This window comes from Pseudochaenichthys georgianus, chromosome 21 (genome assembly GCF_902827115.2).
Source record: "Pseudochaenichthys georgianus chromosome 21, fPseGeo1.2, whole genome shotgun sequence".
Classification (NCBI taxonomy): domain Eukaryota; kingdom Metazoa; phylum Chordata; class Actinopteri; order Perciformes; family Channichthyidae; genus Pseudochaenichthys; species Pseudochaenichthys georgianus.
This window is the reverse complement of record NC_047523.1, coordinates 7,948,201-7,966,672: the sequence shown is the minus strand read 5'-3', so window position 1 is coordinate 7,966,672 and position 18,472 is coordinate 7,948,201. Positions and strand designations below refer to the sequence as shown.

The window sequence follows — 18,472 nt, the reverse complement described above, 5'->3', positions numbered from 1 at the left end:
AATGAGTTTGCCCATTTGTCGTATACTTGTGGGTGTTCAAACGTATTTATTCCGTGAACTTTTCAGACTTCTTGTCCATGATGGCTTAAAAGTAATTTTATCAAATGCTATGATTAAAGGAACAGCTACTAACATGACTAAATGGAGTGTGATCCTTTTGAAACACTTTCAGTAATATATATTTTAGTTTTCCAAGGAATTTATTCTATTGCTATGTCTCTGTATACAGCTCTCCCAAGCCACCGGTCCAGCATTCTCTCTCTGGCCCCCCCTCTTTTATGCCAGAATGGTACAGCCTGGGTTTGATCATTAACATATATCTTGCATGGACAATATTTCAGTGTGATACAACTTCAAAAGTTTGAGGTATGCCAGTAGATGAAAGCCAGTAATCCAATATTACTTACACTGTGGTAACAAATGTGTTGTTTCACTAAAACCTAATGGATGTATTTTGACCGCACAAAGCGAAACAACAGATGCACACAGAATAAGCTGTCCAGCCTTAACAGCATGCTATCATGGGTTTTTTCCATCTTTCACAGCCTTTCCACATAAAGACCAGCATGTCACTGGCTGCTTCCACGAGCGAGTAAGAAACACTGTCATTAGAGTCATCACCAGATATCAGATTTATGACGTGGAGCAGGCACACATTGAGGTGATTCTAAGATGTAGCTCATCGCTTACTCAGACCACTTTAAAGATCCTCTGGAAACGTCTCGAGCACAATTCACTAGTGTCACACCTCGTTCTTTTGTCTCTGGGTGCTGTCACGTCCAATTTGGCCGACATCTTATTGGTCCTTGCGGGCCTAATGAGGTGATGTCACAATTGGACTGAGCAGTGATGTAATGTGTTAAAAAGTCCTGGCTGGAGTGACACATTAAATACTTCTCTGTTTGGGGGAGAGAAATGTGCTACACAGATTGGGCTCCGGCTTTTGTATTGATGCTCTAATGCAAATATCACGTTTAAATAAAAATGAATGTGTCAACTCAGATTGACTCTTTAGAGATTTCTTAATATTGCATTAAAATATGGTTTAATTTGGAAGGATTTTTGTGGAGGACTTTTTTTTAAATGTATGAGCTGCATTGGAAATGCATGAGGTAAAGCTCTTGGAAGTACATTTGGTAAAAAGGAATCCCAGCTGTGCTGTCATTCGTAGTATATAAATCAGGGGTATTCAACTAAAATTCAACGAGGTCCAGTTTGAGAAAATGTCCCCATGCAAAGGTCCGGAACTTCTAAATGTCTAACTTGCTTCATGAATCAGTGTGATATATATTGAAGTAGCTGCAGCTTTATCAACGTCTGCATGTAATCAACAACTGACTGTCAATCAAATAAAGATTCAATTCATAAACAACTATATGTATTGTCAACATTGAACTATACAGATATACAGTAAATACTGTGGATATGTGTAATGTTCCTCTCGGGCTGCATTTAAAAATAAAATAGAGACAATAAATAAAATAGCTTTTGAAAATATGTGCATCTTAAAAGTGCTTAATTTTAGATAAATAAAATAAAGTGTAGCAGCAGCTTGAGTTTTATTTTTCTTTGTTAACCGTTTCACATCATGACTTAACAGTTTCAGACGATTATAGAACAATATCAGTCTTTACACATCATAACAATTGAACGGTTTTAAAGTTTCTCTTTCTTTCCCTCTTATATTGCAGTCCCTCACTCACTTCTTTTTATTCAGTGCGAGAATTGAGCTGGAGCTTGTCCTGCCAGGAGTTTACATCTGGGCTGAAATGGTGTCAGGGCCATTCTCACACACACATGCAGGTGCTCATTGGTTAGCCTCGGTTAGCTCATTGGTTAGCCTCGGTTAGCTCATTGGTTAGCCTCGGTTAGCCTGCGCTGGAACCATTTTTAATGTTGATCCTGGTGGACTGATCATATTGGGCTCTGAGACTGCTTATTTGTTGTGACCTCAGTTCTGACTTGAGAGGGAATGTTTGGTCAAACACTTTGTGTTTTGTCTCATAGTGGCGTGTTGGCACTTTTACGGTCTCTGAACAAATGAGACACACTGGTTCTGTGCTCCCAGTGGGCAGGAGGAACATGAACGAGTCCACTCAGGGTTCAAAGCTCTGTTCTCACTGTCCACTTTCCTCTTCTTGGAGAGCGCCATGTGTAATTGTTTGTCTCTGCCGCTAACACGCCTGTTCACTTTCCTCTTCGCTTCTCTCTGCCGCGCTCTCGTCTCTCTGCCTCGCTCTCGTCTCTCTGCCGCGCTCTCGTCTCTCTCTTCTTCTGTGTTCTCATTCATAACACTCCGTTCGATGTCTCACTATGGGATGCGCCTCATCGCGGAGCAAACAGAAGCATCAGTCTCATTACGCCAATCCTGATTGGCTGGTGATCTTGACGTCAGCGTCAGGGAATTCACCCCCTATAAGTAGCTTGCGCCACGACGCATGCGTCATTCAAACACCTCTTCTCGCTTCAGAGCACATCTCTATAGTAGCCGGACAAGCTTAACTGTCCACAGACTGAACCCAAATACCCATTTCGGTCGACGGGCGCTCGCCGGCTACTCCTTCTGCTTTGCAGGAAGACGGTAATACTAATGCCAGTTAGTATTACAATCGACCTCGCCCTTCTCTTCCCCGGAAAGTAAGGTAGGTCTGATTTTTTTCAAGCCAGCAACACACCTGTTGCTAGCTCGCTCCCTCACTATCGACACCACAGTAGCGAGGAAGTTTTTCTCTTCCCCACGGAGGAGGAAAGGATTAAAGGAGCATACTGTCACACCAGTCAGTATTCTCCGGGAATAAAAGACCCACACCGTCCTTTTTCTCTGGATTAAGGACAGGGTGGTAACACCTTTTTCTCCCAACTTACCTGTTGAGAGCGGGCCCTCTCCACGCCACGAGGCAAACAAGATGGACGGGCTCTCCCGGGCGACAGCACACCAGCTTCGCCCTGTCTGAGCATGGACCTGCAGGCCGTGTGTAAACGTGCCGCGGCCAGACTCGACATCCCGTGGCCTGAAATGGCCAAGGAGACCTCCAGGTCCTGCTACGAAGGGAAACATTTCCCCCAAGCAGCGCGGACGAAGAGGCAACTCCTTCCGGTCTTCCCGGAGATGTTGGATGAGGTGTCGGTCTCGTGGAGAGACCGGCCCTTCAGCAACAAGGTCCCAATCCAGGGTGCCTCCTCTCTAGGCTGTGACGGAATGGAGAAGCTCGGCCTGCTCCGCATACCGCCCATACCGAGGATGGGCCCGTCACCAAGCAGGAACCCCACGCTGCCAGCAAAGTCGGACCGATTTCAGTCGATAATGACTGAACAGTCCTGCAAAGCCGCAGTGTTGTCCGCCAGGGCCCTGAATGTGTCCTCGCTGCTAACCGCTTACCAAGCGGAGCTCTGCGAGGACCTGTCGGGTAACCCGGGGCCAGCCACTCTGGACGAGATGGCAGCGGTCACGGACATTTGTCTCCGTGTCTAACGCTCCACCACCATGCCACCATACCCATGGGCCATGGCCCACCATGCCCGTGGGCCCACGGGCAAGGCAATGGGGATCATGGTGGGCAGGAAAGAGCGAGATGGCTCAACCTCACCAACCTCCCAGACCGGGAAAAGGAGGATGTGCTGGATATGCCCATCCTTCCCGAGGGAATTTTCGGCTCCGCTCTCGCCTCCATGCAAAGTAGGTGTGAGTCGAAAAAGAAGGAGGACGAGGCACTCCACCTATGCCTCCCTTGAAGGGTCCAGCCGCTGCCTTCGCAGCAGCAGTCCTTCGCAGCAGCAGTCCTTCGCAGCAGCAGTCCTTCGCAGCAGCAGTCCTTCGCAGCAGCAGTCCTTCGCAGCAGCAGTCCTTCGCAGCAGCAGTCCTTTGCAGCAGCAGTCCTTCGCCCAAGCTGCCTTGAACCCTGCTCGGTTTAAAACACCGAAGTCGCAGCCCGCCCCGAGTCTCCAGCCCAGGCTGGAGACGAGGGCGAGCTGGCCTAGAAAATCTCCGGTTCCGGCTGCAGCCCAGGTGCAGCCAACCCAGAATTTCGGCCAGCAGTCGAGGAAGAAGAAGCAAGCGGCGTGACAGCCCCTCTTTCTCCCCTCTGTGACAGAGCTGGAAGTCCACGGTTCCCCAGCTCTAAATGTGTCCCCGCCGCCTCGAGAGATGCCTCAACACCATCCTCAAGTCCACACAAACACATGTCACACATTTGTTGATTTTTCTGTCATAAAACATTTGCCGCTGACGCATCCAGGCTTCAGGCCGAGGGCGCAGCTCAAAAAAAAAATGAAAAGAAAAACAATAAAACCAATAAACAGCCCGTCAACTGTTCCCCTTCTGAGAGCAGCTACGGCATCTCTCTCAAAAGGCGGATTACAGACAGGTCTGTGAAGGCACCACCGCCACGCGCACGTGCAGTGCCGGCTGGGTCTTTAAAGGCACCACCGTCACGCGCATGGGCAGTGCTGGCTGGGGCTGTGAAGGCACCACCGTCATGCGCATGCGCAGTGTCGGTGGGAATTGTCGAAAGGGGGCACCACTATGTTCAGACACTAGAGGGCCCCATAACACAACAAATAGAGACTCAGAGGGGAAGAGAAGTGACATCTCCACTGGCTCTAAGGAGCATGCAGTGGAAGATGCTCACATCATCTGCTTGGGTTTTCAAGACAGTAACACGGGCTACAGACTCCAATTCGCTGTCACCCCCCTCGCTTCTCGGGCATCCTGCATTCGAGAGAGATTCTCTCACTCCTAGAAAAGAGGGCTATATCTATTGTACCCGCCGAGCAGAGTCAGGGAGGCTTCTATTCCAAGTACTTCCTTGTTCCCAAACGGGGAGGGAACGGAATTCGGCCAATACTTGATTTGAGGGCTCTGAACAAATATCTAAAAAAGATATAAGTTCAGAATGCTCACTCACACATCTCTGCTGCGTCTCGTGCGACAAGACGACTGGTTTACATCAGTCGACCTGAAAGATGCGTATTTCCACATCCCAGTATATTACCCACAAAGGAAATATCTGAGATTCGCATTTCAGGGGATCTGTTATGAATACAGAGTACTTCCCTTCGGTCTGTCTCTCAGTCCAAGAGTGTTTGTATGATGTACGGATGCCGCGATAGCCCCGTTAAGACAACAGGGTATTCGCCTGGCGACCTACCTGGACGACTGGCTGCTTCTCGCACAGTCGGAGCAGGAGGCTATTACGCAGACAAATGTCCTCGTAAAGCACCTGCTCAACCTGGGTTTCATAATAAACACAGAGAAGAGCATGGTGTGCCCCGCGCAGACTATACTCTTCCTGGGTTTACACCTGAACTCGGTGCCCTTTTCAGCTCGCCTGTCAGCGGAAAGAGTGAAAGCTTTCAGAGCTTGTCTCGCTCATTTCCAGCTGCGCAAACATGTTCTCGTCAGATCATGCCTGCGATTGCTGGGGCTCATGGCGTCAGCCATCCTGGTCGTACGACTGGGACGCTTACACATGAGGGAGTTTCAGCGCTGGGTAGCCGCTTTAAAACTAAACCCCGAGTGATGGTTACTGTGAAATGCGTAATGGCACTGCGCCACTGGCTGCACCCGACTTTTCTATTACGGGGCGTGCCTATGGGTGCTGTCCTTTCACGGAAAGTGGTCACCACGGACGCATGTCTGACAGGTTGGGGAGGTATTTATGAAGGTCGCCCGGTGAGGGGTCTCTGGAGCAGAGACCTCCAGCGGGCGCACATAAATTACCTGGAGCTTTTAGCGGTGTTTCTCACCTTGAAACGCTTTCTGCCTTTTCTCAGAGGACATCATGTCCTCGTGAGGACAGACAACACGACCAAAATATCATATACGTTCTCTCCAGTTACACACACTGGCGCGCAAACTAATCCTATGGAGCTGTAGACGTCTCCTCTCTCTGAGAGCGACGAACCTTGGGGCAGATCTGCTGTCCAGAGGAATACCACTTTATGCAGACTGGACTCTACATCCAAGGATTGTGAGCCAGCTGTGGGTGCGTTACGGCAGAGCCGCGGTGGATCTGTTCGCATCGAAAGATAACGCTCAATGTCAGCTGTTCTTTTCGATGCGCGATCTACATGCACCGTGAGGCGTGGATGCACTCGCGCACGATTGGCCCCCGGGCCTTCTGTACGCGTTCCCACCCCTGGCTCTGATACCCCCAACTCTGGCCAGAGTGAGAGAGCAACGCCACACACTTATTCTGATAGCTCCACACTGGCCAGCTATGTACTGGCTAGCGGAGATAGATCAGCTGCTGTGCGGGCAGCCATGGCAGCTCCCACTACGCAGGGACATACTGTCCCAAGCGGGGGGGGCGATCTTTCACCCACACCCAGAGCGCTTGGCTCTATGGGCCTGGCCCGTGAGTGGTACAATCTGAATACAGTGTGACATGAAGCTGACCCTGGCAGCTGCCAAGCGAGCCAGTGGCACTCATGCACTATCTGTACAGTCTTCATGCACTCAGTTCGCCCCAGGGCAAACGGAGTGTGGTTGAAGCCCAACCCTGCCTTTATCTTAAGGTGGTTGGTTCAGGTACTGGTACATTTGACATTGAGGCATCCCCCCCTCCACTGTATTCCTCCGGGGAACAGCGGCCTGATTTGCCGTGTCTAGCCCGTACTTTACGCACTTACAGAGACAGATCAAGGGTGCTTCGTCATAATGACCAACCCCTTGTGTCCTGGGCCCTTATAAGGGCAAGCCTGTTACTAAGCAACGGCTCTCCCACTGGTTTGGAAGCAATTGCTTTGGAGCCCATATGAGTCAGAGTTTGCAGGCACCCTCGAGTCCGTGAGCTCTTTCGACTCAGGGTCTGGCTGCATCCTGGGCTCTGTCCAGGATGTCTCCCATTCAAGACATTGGTGTGGCGGCGAGCTGGTCCTCGCCGCTCACTTTTGTCCGCCTCTTAACAGGCTGGACGTTCTGCTCCCAGTGTGACTCAAGCAGTGCTGGGCACCTGGTTGAGTCAGAGCTCTACCTGTTAAGTTCTGGTTGGTTTGGTGATTTTCGAGATAAGCTCGTCTGACAATACGGGAGCTACAATTTCCCATAGTGAGACATCGAACGGAATGTTATGAATGAGAACTATAGGTTACTTACGTAACCCCAGTACTCAGAGTAACATGTAGTGAGATGTCTCACCAGACGGCCCTCCTTGCTACGGTGAAGCGAGAAGAGGCGCTTCTTTTGAATGACGCATGCGTCGTGGCGCAAGCTACTTATAGGGGGTGATTCCCTGACGCTGACGTCAAGATCACCAGCCAATCAGGATTGGCGTAATGAGATTGATGCTTCTGTTTGCTACGCGATGAGGCGCATCCCATAGTGAGACATCTCACTTCATGTTACTCTGACACTGGGGTTACGTAAGTAACCTATAGTTTCTCTCCCTGTATCGCTCACTTGTCTCTTTCGCCCCCTGTCTGCGGCGGTTAAAATTGAATCGCTCCGTCAAAATTGAAATCCCCTATTAATGTATTGATTATAGGTCCGGGTCCGTATAGGTCGACGTCCGGATCCGGACCGCGGTCCGCCTGTTGCCGACCCGTGATATAAATGATTATGCAGCCCTATAAATTAATCATCTTAATATTGTTTTATGACTTTTAATTATTTCAAATGGGGAACAGTAGCCTACCATAATAATCCAAATGATTCTAAATGAATAGACATACAACTCTTGTTGATGGCGGCATACAAACAGCATACAAACTTAAATGGACCTTATGTTTAGAATAATTTGTCGAGCATCCTGTATTTAATATGTAATGATATATCTATGAAGGAAAATTAAGTACAAGGATGTCGAAATGACTGAAGCTATAGTAATGGATGCCTTGAGGTCAGATACTACTGTAGGTCCTTTAAGACTAATGATCTATTATATCACATAAAAGAACAAACAACATACAGTATATGGACTGCTTTGATTTGTGTGAGTTCCCTATGAGATTTTAAGTTAGTCCCAACTTGATTTATATAAATCTAGTGTGGTGACCACCTATTAATACACTGGTTCATAATTCACACATGGAACGACAGTGGGGGTTTTGTTTCCACACGGAGATGTTGTGTGTTGTCTATATATGTTGTGTGCCCTCCTGGCTTCTCTCTCTTCTTCCCGGACTGCAACCGGACAACATTACTTTAATCACTCTCTAATAAAGTACCCTTTTGCACCTTCCTTGCACCGCCTCTGACTCCCTATCTCTCGGCACTACACTAGCATATTTTCAACAAATACATGCTCAATCAACATGGCAATGGAGTAGTATCTTTAACTCAACCCTATTCAACTTTGTGTGTGAACGGTGAAGAAGTTCAAATAATCATAGTTCAATGTATTACCTTGGTGACTTGTGACCTGGTGCAATCTTCAGATCTTAACATATTAGTACTTACTCTACTTTGCTTGATTAACTGAACAAAATCAGCTGCTGATTGATTTGAGCAAATGTAAGCATGCTAACACACTTAAAGACTACAAAGACGGTGACCTGTAACATCCCTAAACATCAGTGGGTTAACTAGTAACTGTGTGAGCATTAAGTATTAGCATGCCAGTGTTAGCATTTAGCTCTTACTGTATTTCCTATTCTCTCCTCTGCAGCCATCCAAGTGACATGAAACATCGTTTCCACCGCCACCAGTCGACCAGCAGTCTCCATGGCAGCTTCAATCACAACCATGACACCAGTCTGCCGCTGGTGGCCGAAGAGCCGGAGGACCACCAGGATAACAAAGGGCCGGTATACGACCCAAAGCAGGATGTGTTTGTCAGCCTCTTTGTAAGTTTCCTTACTTCATTTGTCCTTCCCTCTAAAGCGTGGAAACTCATTTTATATAGCCTACTAGAACTTGCAAATAATATAATTTATGTCGCTGTACAGAAGTACGATGTCTGAAAAACTACATATGGCACAATGCCTCTGGATTTTGTTACCTTCACACTGAAGCTTCCTAATATTAGCCATCTGAGTGGAAGAACTTTGGCCGAGTTATGGGGTTGTACAAATTTATGTAATGGTATCAAATGGTCTGAAAAAAGAAAGTACATGCACAGGGAAGGCAATTAAATGAGAGAAGGAAAGCAAATAAATGGTTTCGCTTGCCTGAGAGAAGCCCTTATGTCTTCTTTGCTAGGAGGTCTTGGCAATGTCCAAGGAATACAATACCAAACACGGAGCCAACTCTGCTAACCTAAGCCACCAAAAAAAGCATTAACAAGTCCAAGAATTAAAAAAGCCTACATTCTCAACAGAACACGTGATACGCTCTATCAAAATCAGTTGAATGTCAATGGCTCATTTCAGAATAAAATGGATTTATGTCAAAAATGTTAACCACAACCTTTAAAAGGCAACCATAAAGCTGATGTGTCCAAGGCTGAAATTGAGTTTGACATCCCTGCTCTAAATCATTCCTTACTCTCTACACCTTAACTATTTGTGTCAATTTGAGAATCTGGTGACAAATATGAGTTCTGGTTGTTGATAGACTTTAACCTAGCGAAACAAAAAAGTGAATATGATTCACCACAGCTGAAGTAAGCGATTAAACAGCTTTGACAAGAATCCACAAGCATAATAGAACTCAGCTAAATGGACAGAGATAAAAGCCGCGTTGAGCTGTCATGTTCTAGTTTATGGTTCTAAGAGTCAGCATACGTTTAAGCGTGATTACACCATATGCCCGATGTGAGGCCTGTGGCTCTTGCATGGTGCTTTGAATCACCCCTCCGTGAGGTCAGAAGTCATGTAGGGAGTTCTTGAAGTCAGAGCGAGCACGCCTCTGAGCGCCACATGTGTCAAATTATGTTCTAAGTCGGCTTACAGGTGCTTCTCGTTAAAGCTTCTTGATGCATTAACTGTGAAAACGTAATGCTCCCCGCGGCTTAAAATGTTGGCACATTTAAAGCAGCCTATTAAAGACATTTAGTTCAAACATAAAGAACCAGAGGTCCAGTTGTGCTGGGTTTAAAATGAATTCTGCAGGGCCATAACAATGTTATGCACACATACAGGGCCATTCCCACATTGAGTTCCCATTATTGGTCCCACGCTATGTTACGGTGTCACATCACGTTGGTTCGGAGCAACAATGTGGATAATCTGCGTTCTGTTCTTTCTCCAAGAAATCTCTCCACCCTCTGCCTCCCGAGTCCCATCCAGCTGCAGCCAGATCCATGAAGCTCCTCGCCAAGATTCCCAAAGATGCCGAAGCTGTCATTGTTTTAGTTGGTGAGCTCCGTGACTTTCGACAAAGTAGATTAGTTAGAGGAATGTCTTTCTTTCCTCCTGTTTTTAGAGATTCATCGACTTGTTTTACATTTTCCATAAGGCTTTGCCTCCAATACAGAGAAGGGCCATTATACAATCAGTGAAACACTAGCATCATGTCATACTATGCTGCTGTTAATGTAAAGTCAACACTGCAGCTGCATTGCTACACCCTGAGGACTGTAAAGCTGCAGGATATCTTCATTTAGACAACAGCAAATAAGCACTACTAGAGGATGTTAATGACGTGGAAAGTTGTTTTATTGATCCATTAACATTTACATTTGAAACAAAAGAAAAAGGTTGAATGTTGGTAAAGAACAAATCTAAACCGGTCGTGGAGGGGTCCTGGTCACCCTGTCGGAGTTCCCTTCACTAGGTAAATAATCTGAAACAAAATATTGAAGGAAACATGATTTGATCAACTTAAAAACAATTGTATTGCTTCCACAAAGGAAAAAAGTCAGTTCTACTATGTAGCAACGGTTGAAACTGCAGCAGCAGCAACGTAACTTAAAGAGACGGCAGCACTGATTGATTTTCTGCCTCTATCCAAGTCTGTTCATATTTTCTTTTCCATTAACTAGATACTGCCAGAGCCCTTACCGTGTTCCCGTTAGTGTTTACTTCCTGTCTGTCCTCCAGCTCTCTGACACTTTTAACATCTTTCCTTCTCTTGCTATGTTTTCTTGTTCTTTTCTTTTACTTTTCTTTACTGGGGACAGTTTAGCCGTTATGAATTCAAAGTTTGGTGCTATCCACGAATAAAACTATGAATATTCAGAAAGTAAACCATGCGGTTTTCTGGTAAAGAAACGGACATGTGTTTTTTGGGCCACAGTTGAAACATGTTTAAATTGATCTTTCTGCGGATCAATATGAATTCACATTCTCCCTTGATCAGATCATAGCAACAATTTACAATCAGGAAAGAGAAGACTGTCAAATTTCGAAACTGACCAATCATAATCGAGTATTCAACTTACCTGTGTAATATAAAAGCACAATCCGAGATTCTGTTACCAGTAAAGTACCTAAACCCAGGGTTTTGTCTAAACTGGCTAACAGGTAACTGATACAAAAATACCCGTAAAAGGTTAAAATGATGCCAGAAAACAGTATTTATGTTCTTCAATTACGGTATAATTACTCAAAAAATATGAAAATCGTGTCAAAGACCGTCAGACGGCATAAACAGCTTTTGTTGTTAAGGAGCTCCGATGTCGTGTTGTTGTTTACGGGGGTCATGTTCTCGTGAAAATGTATATATATATTATATACAAGATCAGCACCACAGTATTGCTCTCTCGAAAAACCCCTACTAAACTCCATCCTGCAGAGATGTGAAAAATCACTGCATTTTTTAATTGTCACTTATTTCCTTTCAGGCAACGCTGAGTTCCTGGAGCAGCCGGCCATGGCCTTCGTGCGGCTGAACGAGGCGGTCCTCCTGGAATCCGTGCTGGAGGTCCCTGTCCCTGTGCGCTTCCTCTTCGTCCTGCTGGGCCCCAGTCAGGCCAACGTGGACTATCATGAGATCGGACGCTCCTTCTCAACCCTCATGTCAGATAAGGTAGATATAAAACTAAGCATATACTGTATGTTATACCATGTCAATCAGATTCAGTCACAAAAGTCAAAAATGTGATTTATAATTGATTGAAAAAAGCTAAACATTAGAATAGGATAAAGTAGAAAACGGCTTAACAAAGTCATTAAATCAACTTAGTTTATTATATTTTTATATAAACTAATAACTTAAGTTGATATCTCTGATTAAAATGTACTATAAAGGCCTAATGTTTAAAGCAATAATTATATTACTGCATTTATTTAAGTGATTGATTTTCCCCAACTTATTTTTCTCTTTTTGTTAAAGTCTTTTTAGTCGGTTGGCACAAATGTATCACTGCTGTTTATCTGTAATATATAAAAGAAAGCCTTAAAAAAGAAGTACAAAATAAAGAGGCTATGTTCTTCCAGGACATATGTTTGTAGTTATTCAGTGGACATCTAAGAAATAATACTTCGTTTTTGACAAAAAGGTCTTGCAAGGAGGACAGCCTAGAAAATGGTGCCAGAATATAAAAGTCGAGAGAACACGCCAGAAGAAAAGCTGCCCATTGTTCCTGTCAAAATAATTTATGTAACAGCCCTTTGGAAGTCTTTGATTTGCCTGTTATTCATTCTGGTGATGACAATGGATTGTGTTTCCTTGCAGAGCTTCCATGAGGTGGCCTATTTCGCTGACGACAGACAAGACCTCCTGAACGGTATCAACGAGTTCTTGGACTGCAGCATCGTAATCCCCCCCTCAGACGTGGAGGGCAAAGACCTCCTGAAGACGGTGGCTGACTTCCAGAAGCAGATGCTGCGCAAGAGGAAGGAGAGGGAACTCAAGAGGCACCACTCCTCCGCTAGAATGGAGCCCAACAACAAAGGTACTCTGTCAAGTCCCTGAAGAGCCAAGGCTTCAATTACTCACACCAATGTTAGTCCTGCAATGGAACACTGATCCATTGGTTAAAGTAAAACTTATTTTAAAGGGGACCTATCGTGCAAAATGCACTTTTTTATGTCTTTTATACATAAATGTGTCCCCAGTGTGTCAGGGAACTCACAAAGTGTCAACAAACAAAACCCTCTCTTTTTCTCCGTGCGCAAATCTCTAAAAATGGGGCTACAACGGAGCTGATCCAGATTTGCTGCCGATATGACGTAATATCGGAAATGTGGACCCACAGCACTATCAGAAAGTTGCTATACGAACCAATGCCCAACGTAATATGGTCGGTGTTCACATTAGCACAGTGGTTCTCAGAGTGGGGGGCGCGCAACCCCTGGGGGGCGCAGAGGCATGCCAGGGGGGGCGAGAGAAAAATGGTTATTTAAAAAAAAAAAAAAAAGATTAAAAAAATCATAATTTTAAAGATTATTGATTCGAAAATAATATGATGCAGTACTATTACGTCTGGGTCTCTGTGTTTCATTAAAGCTTGGCTCTGTGTGTGTGTGGAATGAGCCATTTTGTGTGCACGAGCGAGAGAGAGAGAGAGAGAGAGAGAGAGCGCACCGGTACCGGAGATCGTTGTTGTTAGCTTCTGGTGCTAGCGAGCTACACTAACGGATATAAGGAGTGTTTTCAACAACAAAGTGGAGGAGAGTCCTCTCCTGTCAGACTGAGAGACTCAGTGAGCTAAAGGACTCTCAGTGTTATCTCAGTGGGTCTCAAACGTTTTGGTCACCATTAATGTAAACAATTATTTCCGAGGCACACGCAGGGTTGGGTTGTAACGGAATACATGTAACGGCGTTACGTAATCAGAATACAACAATCAAGTAACTGTATTCAGCTCGCGTTACATTTGAAAAACTAGTAATCTGATTACAGTTACTTTCGTAAACCTGAAGTGAATACATTTTGGATTACTTATTGGAATTATTGGTGGAAAGATTTCCTCTCAACATTTAATATTCAAGTAACTTTACAGCCGAATCATCGCAGCTCACAAAACCACCGCAGATGGACCAAAAAAGCGTTTGAAAAAAAATCGCGGGTCCGCTCGCTCAGTGAAATAATAACAACGAAACATGGAGGCACAAAAGTCTGCGTTTAATCGCGTGTTTGTATATATAGGTGTGTGTGGTTAAAACACATCAGCCTGCGGTCGCTCTTTAGTCTTTAGCCTTACTAATGATTATTTCTGAAGGTATACACAGTGAAAGGTATACACAGTGAAAGGCGGTGCGAAAGGCGGTGCGAAAGGCGGTGCGAAAGGCGGTGCGAAAGGCGGTGCGAAAGGCACTGCGCGGCTCGCTCGTCTTCTCAGAGGCGGAGTTAACCCTCCCGCTGCCTCCTGGCGCTGCAGAGAGGTCATGAAGTGAAGAAGGTGTTCCTTCTATAAAACAGCTGTGGGCAGCAGATACTGTGAGTGTCACCGACATGAATACATAGATCAAGGCAGACTGGTGCACACACTCTCCTGTTTTGCCGATCCGGTGCTTCAACAAATATAGCTCTACACCCCTGGCCGAAATGTCCTTAAAATGAAGTCCGAGTTCGACATTTTAATTCATGTCCTGCCAACACTGGCAGGACAGAAGGCGACACGCCCATTCTAAGCCCTGTCCCTCACTCCTCACATCCCAAGCTGCATCCCCAAAACGTGTATTATGTTGTTACATCGTTTCAGATGTGATGTTTCAGTGTGCTCTTGATAAGCCATTAAAACAGTTTCCTTTTGCTTTTTGTGTCTCCTGTTCACCAAAACATACCCATCTGTGATGGAAAAAGAAAGTAATCCAAAAGTAATCTGATTACGTTACTTTTTTAAGACACGTAACTGTAACTGTATTCGGATTACTTTCAGAGCCATGTAATCAGTAATCAGTAACTGATTACATTTACAAAGTAACCCCCCCAACCCTGGGCACACGTTTATATGATCATTATAGTTATAAAAAAATAAGAGAATAAATGAAAAACAGGTATGAAATACTATATGACAGTAAAACAAGAATACAGTTTAAAAGGGTGGTTTGTAAAATATCCATAAAGAAAAAGTAAATCTGTTTACAGTTCTGTTTCATATGTGTTGAGAAAGGTATCCATAGATCTCTTCATGTTGCTCTCAAAGTGCACCAGATTAATGCTTTTAACTTCAATATTTAAAAATAAATCTTCCCGGGGGAGCTTGCCCCCCGACCCCCCTATGTGAGATCCACACACCACCTATACAAATAGCACTTGACCCCTGCTTACAGCTATATGCCGTGAGCTGATTATCGAGCCTTCATTGTAACAGTTGCGGGAACACTGTGTATTTGTGTGGGGATTGTTGCAGTAGAAACTTCCACTGTAGCGACCGGTACATTAATGGGAAACCTTAAATGTTTGAGCACCCTCTATGAAACGTCAAGCTACCCCACAGCACCCCCAAAATAAATCTCTGGTGCCGCCAGAGAGCCTGACTATTTGTGTTGGGGGGGCCCGACTTTTTTTTTTCTCCAAAGGGGGGGCCTGACAGAAAAAGTTTGAGAACCACTGCATTAGCATCACTAACACACAGAGCTAACATGTACTGGAGAGAGTATGTGTAAAAAAGCAGGAAATAAAAAAAGGAACTCACCTTGTGGTAAACGAAAAAGCGTTTGAGCTCCATGCTGTTTCAGAAATAATCCTTGATGTGGTTTGGAACATAATATGGCATTTAATCACAGCAGCATTTAGCTATATCTCGTACATATCTCGTATATTTTTTTCAAGATAAGGACTCCGAACCTGCACTTCTCTAACAGGGTTGAAACAGAGGGATATGAGGGATGTCTAAAATGCATGATCTGTTTGTTATTTTAAGCAAAACACATCATAGACATGTTTTTTTATATATTTTTTATATATCTGAGACCCATAATATATGCCTAAAAATAGCATAATAGGAAACCTTTAAGTTGTGTGCAGACCACCGACTTGTTAAACATATAGATTTGAAACATTTAACAGCTACAAATGAACTAAACACTGAGAAGTTCCCACCAGCTTAGTAAACAAAAAACAATAGATCTGAAGGTAAGATTGGTTGTATTTCAAAATTATATATCTTATATAAATTGTATATATTTAAAAAATCTATTCACGTTTTCTAGAATCTGAAGCTTTTTCAAGCTACTACATTTGAATTAGCATTTTCATTTAGTCAAGTTTCACATCCCTTTGTATTTTATCAGGAGAAACATTTCCCTTCAAATGTACAGCCTGTCTAATACTTTAAAGCTGCCAGCCGCATAGTTAAAAGGCCGATCAGTTTTGTCCATCCATCCATCCATCTTCTCCCGCTTATCCGTGGTCGGGTCGCGGGGGTAGCAGTTCCAGCAGAGAGCCCCAAACTTTCTTTTCCCTGGCGACATCAACCAGCTCTGACTGGGGGATCCCAAGGCACTCCCAGGCCAGCGAAGAGATATAATCCCTCCACCTGGTCCTAGGTCTACCCCTTGGTCTCTTCCCAGCTGGACGTGCCTGGAACACCTCCCTAGGGAGGCGCCCAGGTGGCATCCTAACTAGGTGCCCGAACCACCTCAACTGGCTTCTTTCGACGCGAAGGAGGAGCGGCTCAACTCCGAGTCCCTCCCTGATGACCGAACTTCTCACCTTATCTCTAAGGGAGACACCAGCCACCCGGCGGAGGAAACCCATCTCGGCCGCTTGTATCCGCGATCTCGTTCTTTCGGTCATGACCCATCCTTCATGACCATAGGTGAGGGTAGGAACGAAAATGGCCCGGTAGACAGAGAGCTTTGCCTTCTGGCTCAGCTCCCTTTTCGTCACAACGGTGCGGTAAAGCGACTGCAGTACCGCTCCCGCTGCTCCGATTCTCCGGCCCATCTCACGCTCCATTGTTCCCTCACTCGAGAACAAGACCCCGAGATACTTGAACTCCTTCACTTGGGGTAAGGACTCATTCCCTACTTGGAGTGGACAGTCCATCGGTTTCCTGCTGAGAACCATGGCCTCAGATTTGGAGGTGCTGATCCTCATCCCAGCCGCTTCACACTCGGTTGCGAACCGATCTAGTGAGTGCTGAAGGTCGCAGACCGATGAAGCCATCAGAACCACATCATCTGCAAAAAGCAGTGGTGCAATCCTTAGTCCACCGAACTGCAGACCCCCCCCCCCCCCCCCACGACTACGCCTCGAAATCCGATCCATGTATATTACAAACAGGATTGGTGACAAAGCGCAGCCCTGGCGGAGGCCAACCCTCACCGGAAATGGGTCCGACTTACTGCCGAGGACCCGGACACAGCTCTCGCTTTGGGAGTACAGAGATTGGATGGCCCTAAGTAGAGACCCCTCACCCCATACTCCCGCAGCACCTCCCACAGTAACTCCCTGGGAACTCGGTCATACGCCTTCTCCAAGTCTACAAAACACATGTAGACCGGATAAGCGTACTCCCAGGCCCCCTCCAGGATCCTTGCGGGAGTAAAAAGCGGATCCGTCTTTCCACGACCAGGACGGAATCCGCATTGTTCCTCCTCAATCTGAGGTTCGACAATCGGCCTGACCCTCCTTTCAAGTACCTTGGAGTAAACTTTCCCGGGGAGGCTGAGTAGTGTGATGCCTCTGTAATTGGCACACACCCTCTGATCCCCCTTTTTGAAAAGGGGAACCACCACCCCGGTCTGCCACTCCTTCGGTACTGTTTCCGACTTCCACGCAACGTTGATGAGACGTGTCAACCATGACAGTCCCTCAACACCCAGAGCCTTCAGCATTTCCGGGCGGATCTCATCCACCCCCGGGGCTTTGCCACTGTGGAGTTCCGATCAGTTTTGTAACAATATTAATTTGATAAATTAATATAAATAGATAACATGAATAACTTAATTGTTTGAGATTAATTATTGATATAAATTCACATTTTGTGTTTTTTAAAAATCGTTTTTGATACAAGCACCAGTGGCCGCCAAAGGAAGGCCTTGTCATTGTACACATCGGCACATTATTCATTATTTCTCGTATTATCAACTAAAATTATATTTCCTAAATATGTCAGTGCCAAGTCTTCCAACCAAAGAGAAAATAACTTGGCTCTCTTCTGAGACCTACATTTGAAGACGAGCTCTTCACTCATCACGTCATCATACTTAAACATCAAACGGATGCGGAGACCTACTTTCACCTGTCGAGTACGGCTGTGCTGAGGTGTTTTTCCCCCGGAGACGTCGCGAAGAGATGGAGCGGCTCCACCTGTTGCTGCCTGCGATCTGCGATCTACGGTGGCCTGCTCCCACCTGTAGAGTACGGCTGTACTGGAGAGGTTTTTAGCCCGGAGTCGTCGTGGAGAGACGGAGTGGATCCACGCTTCGGGCTTGGCCTGCTTCCACCGGGCATGTGCTGCTGTGCGGAGGAGGATTTTACCACGGCTGGGGCCTGCTTTCCACCTGTCCTGGTTCTGCTGTTGCAGAGGCCTGCTTTCACCCCGGGGATACCACGGAGGGACCGGAGCGCTTCCACGCTGCTGCTTTTGTCTGTCCTTTGCTGCTGTGCTGATTTTGCTCCAGGAACATCACGGATACTGTGTGCTGGTCTGGGAAAATGGCCCATATCGGGATTCTGCTGTGCCTGTTAACTGTTTTGGACTATGAGAAGATCTCTAGTCATTCTGAGAAGTCTACTGGATTCAGGTCTGTTCTG

The 18,472-nt window shown here is 45.8% G+C and overlaps 1 protein-coding gene across 1 annotated transcript in view; it reads left to right on the top strand.

Moving 5' to 3' along the window:
• The window catches only part of slc4a3 (solute carrier family 4 member 3), a 108,685-nt gene that overhangs the window by 56,907 nt on the left and 33,306 nt on the right, over positions 1-18,472 (top strand). The window contains exons 10-13 of the mRNA XM_034110300.2: positions 8,607-8,784; positions 10,131-10,236; positions 11,664-11,848; positions 12,497-12,716. Of these exons, the coding sequence (XP_033966191.1) occupies positions 8,607-8,784; positions 10,131-10,236; positions 11,664-11,848; positions 12,497-12,716 (689 nt within the window). The remainder of the gene's footprint in view (positions 1-8,606; positions 8,785-10,130; positions 10,237-11,663; positions 11,849-12,496; positions 12,717-18,472) is intronic.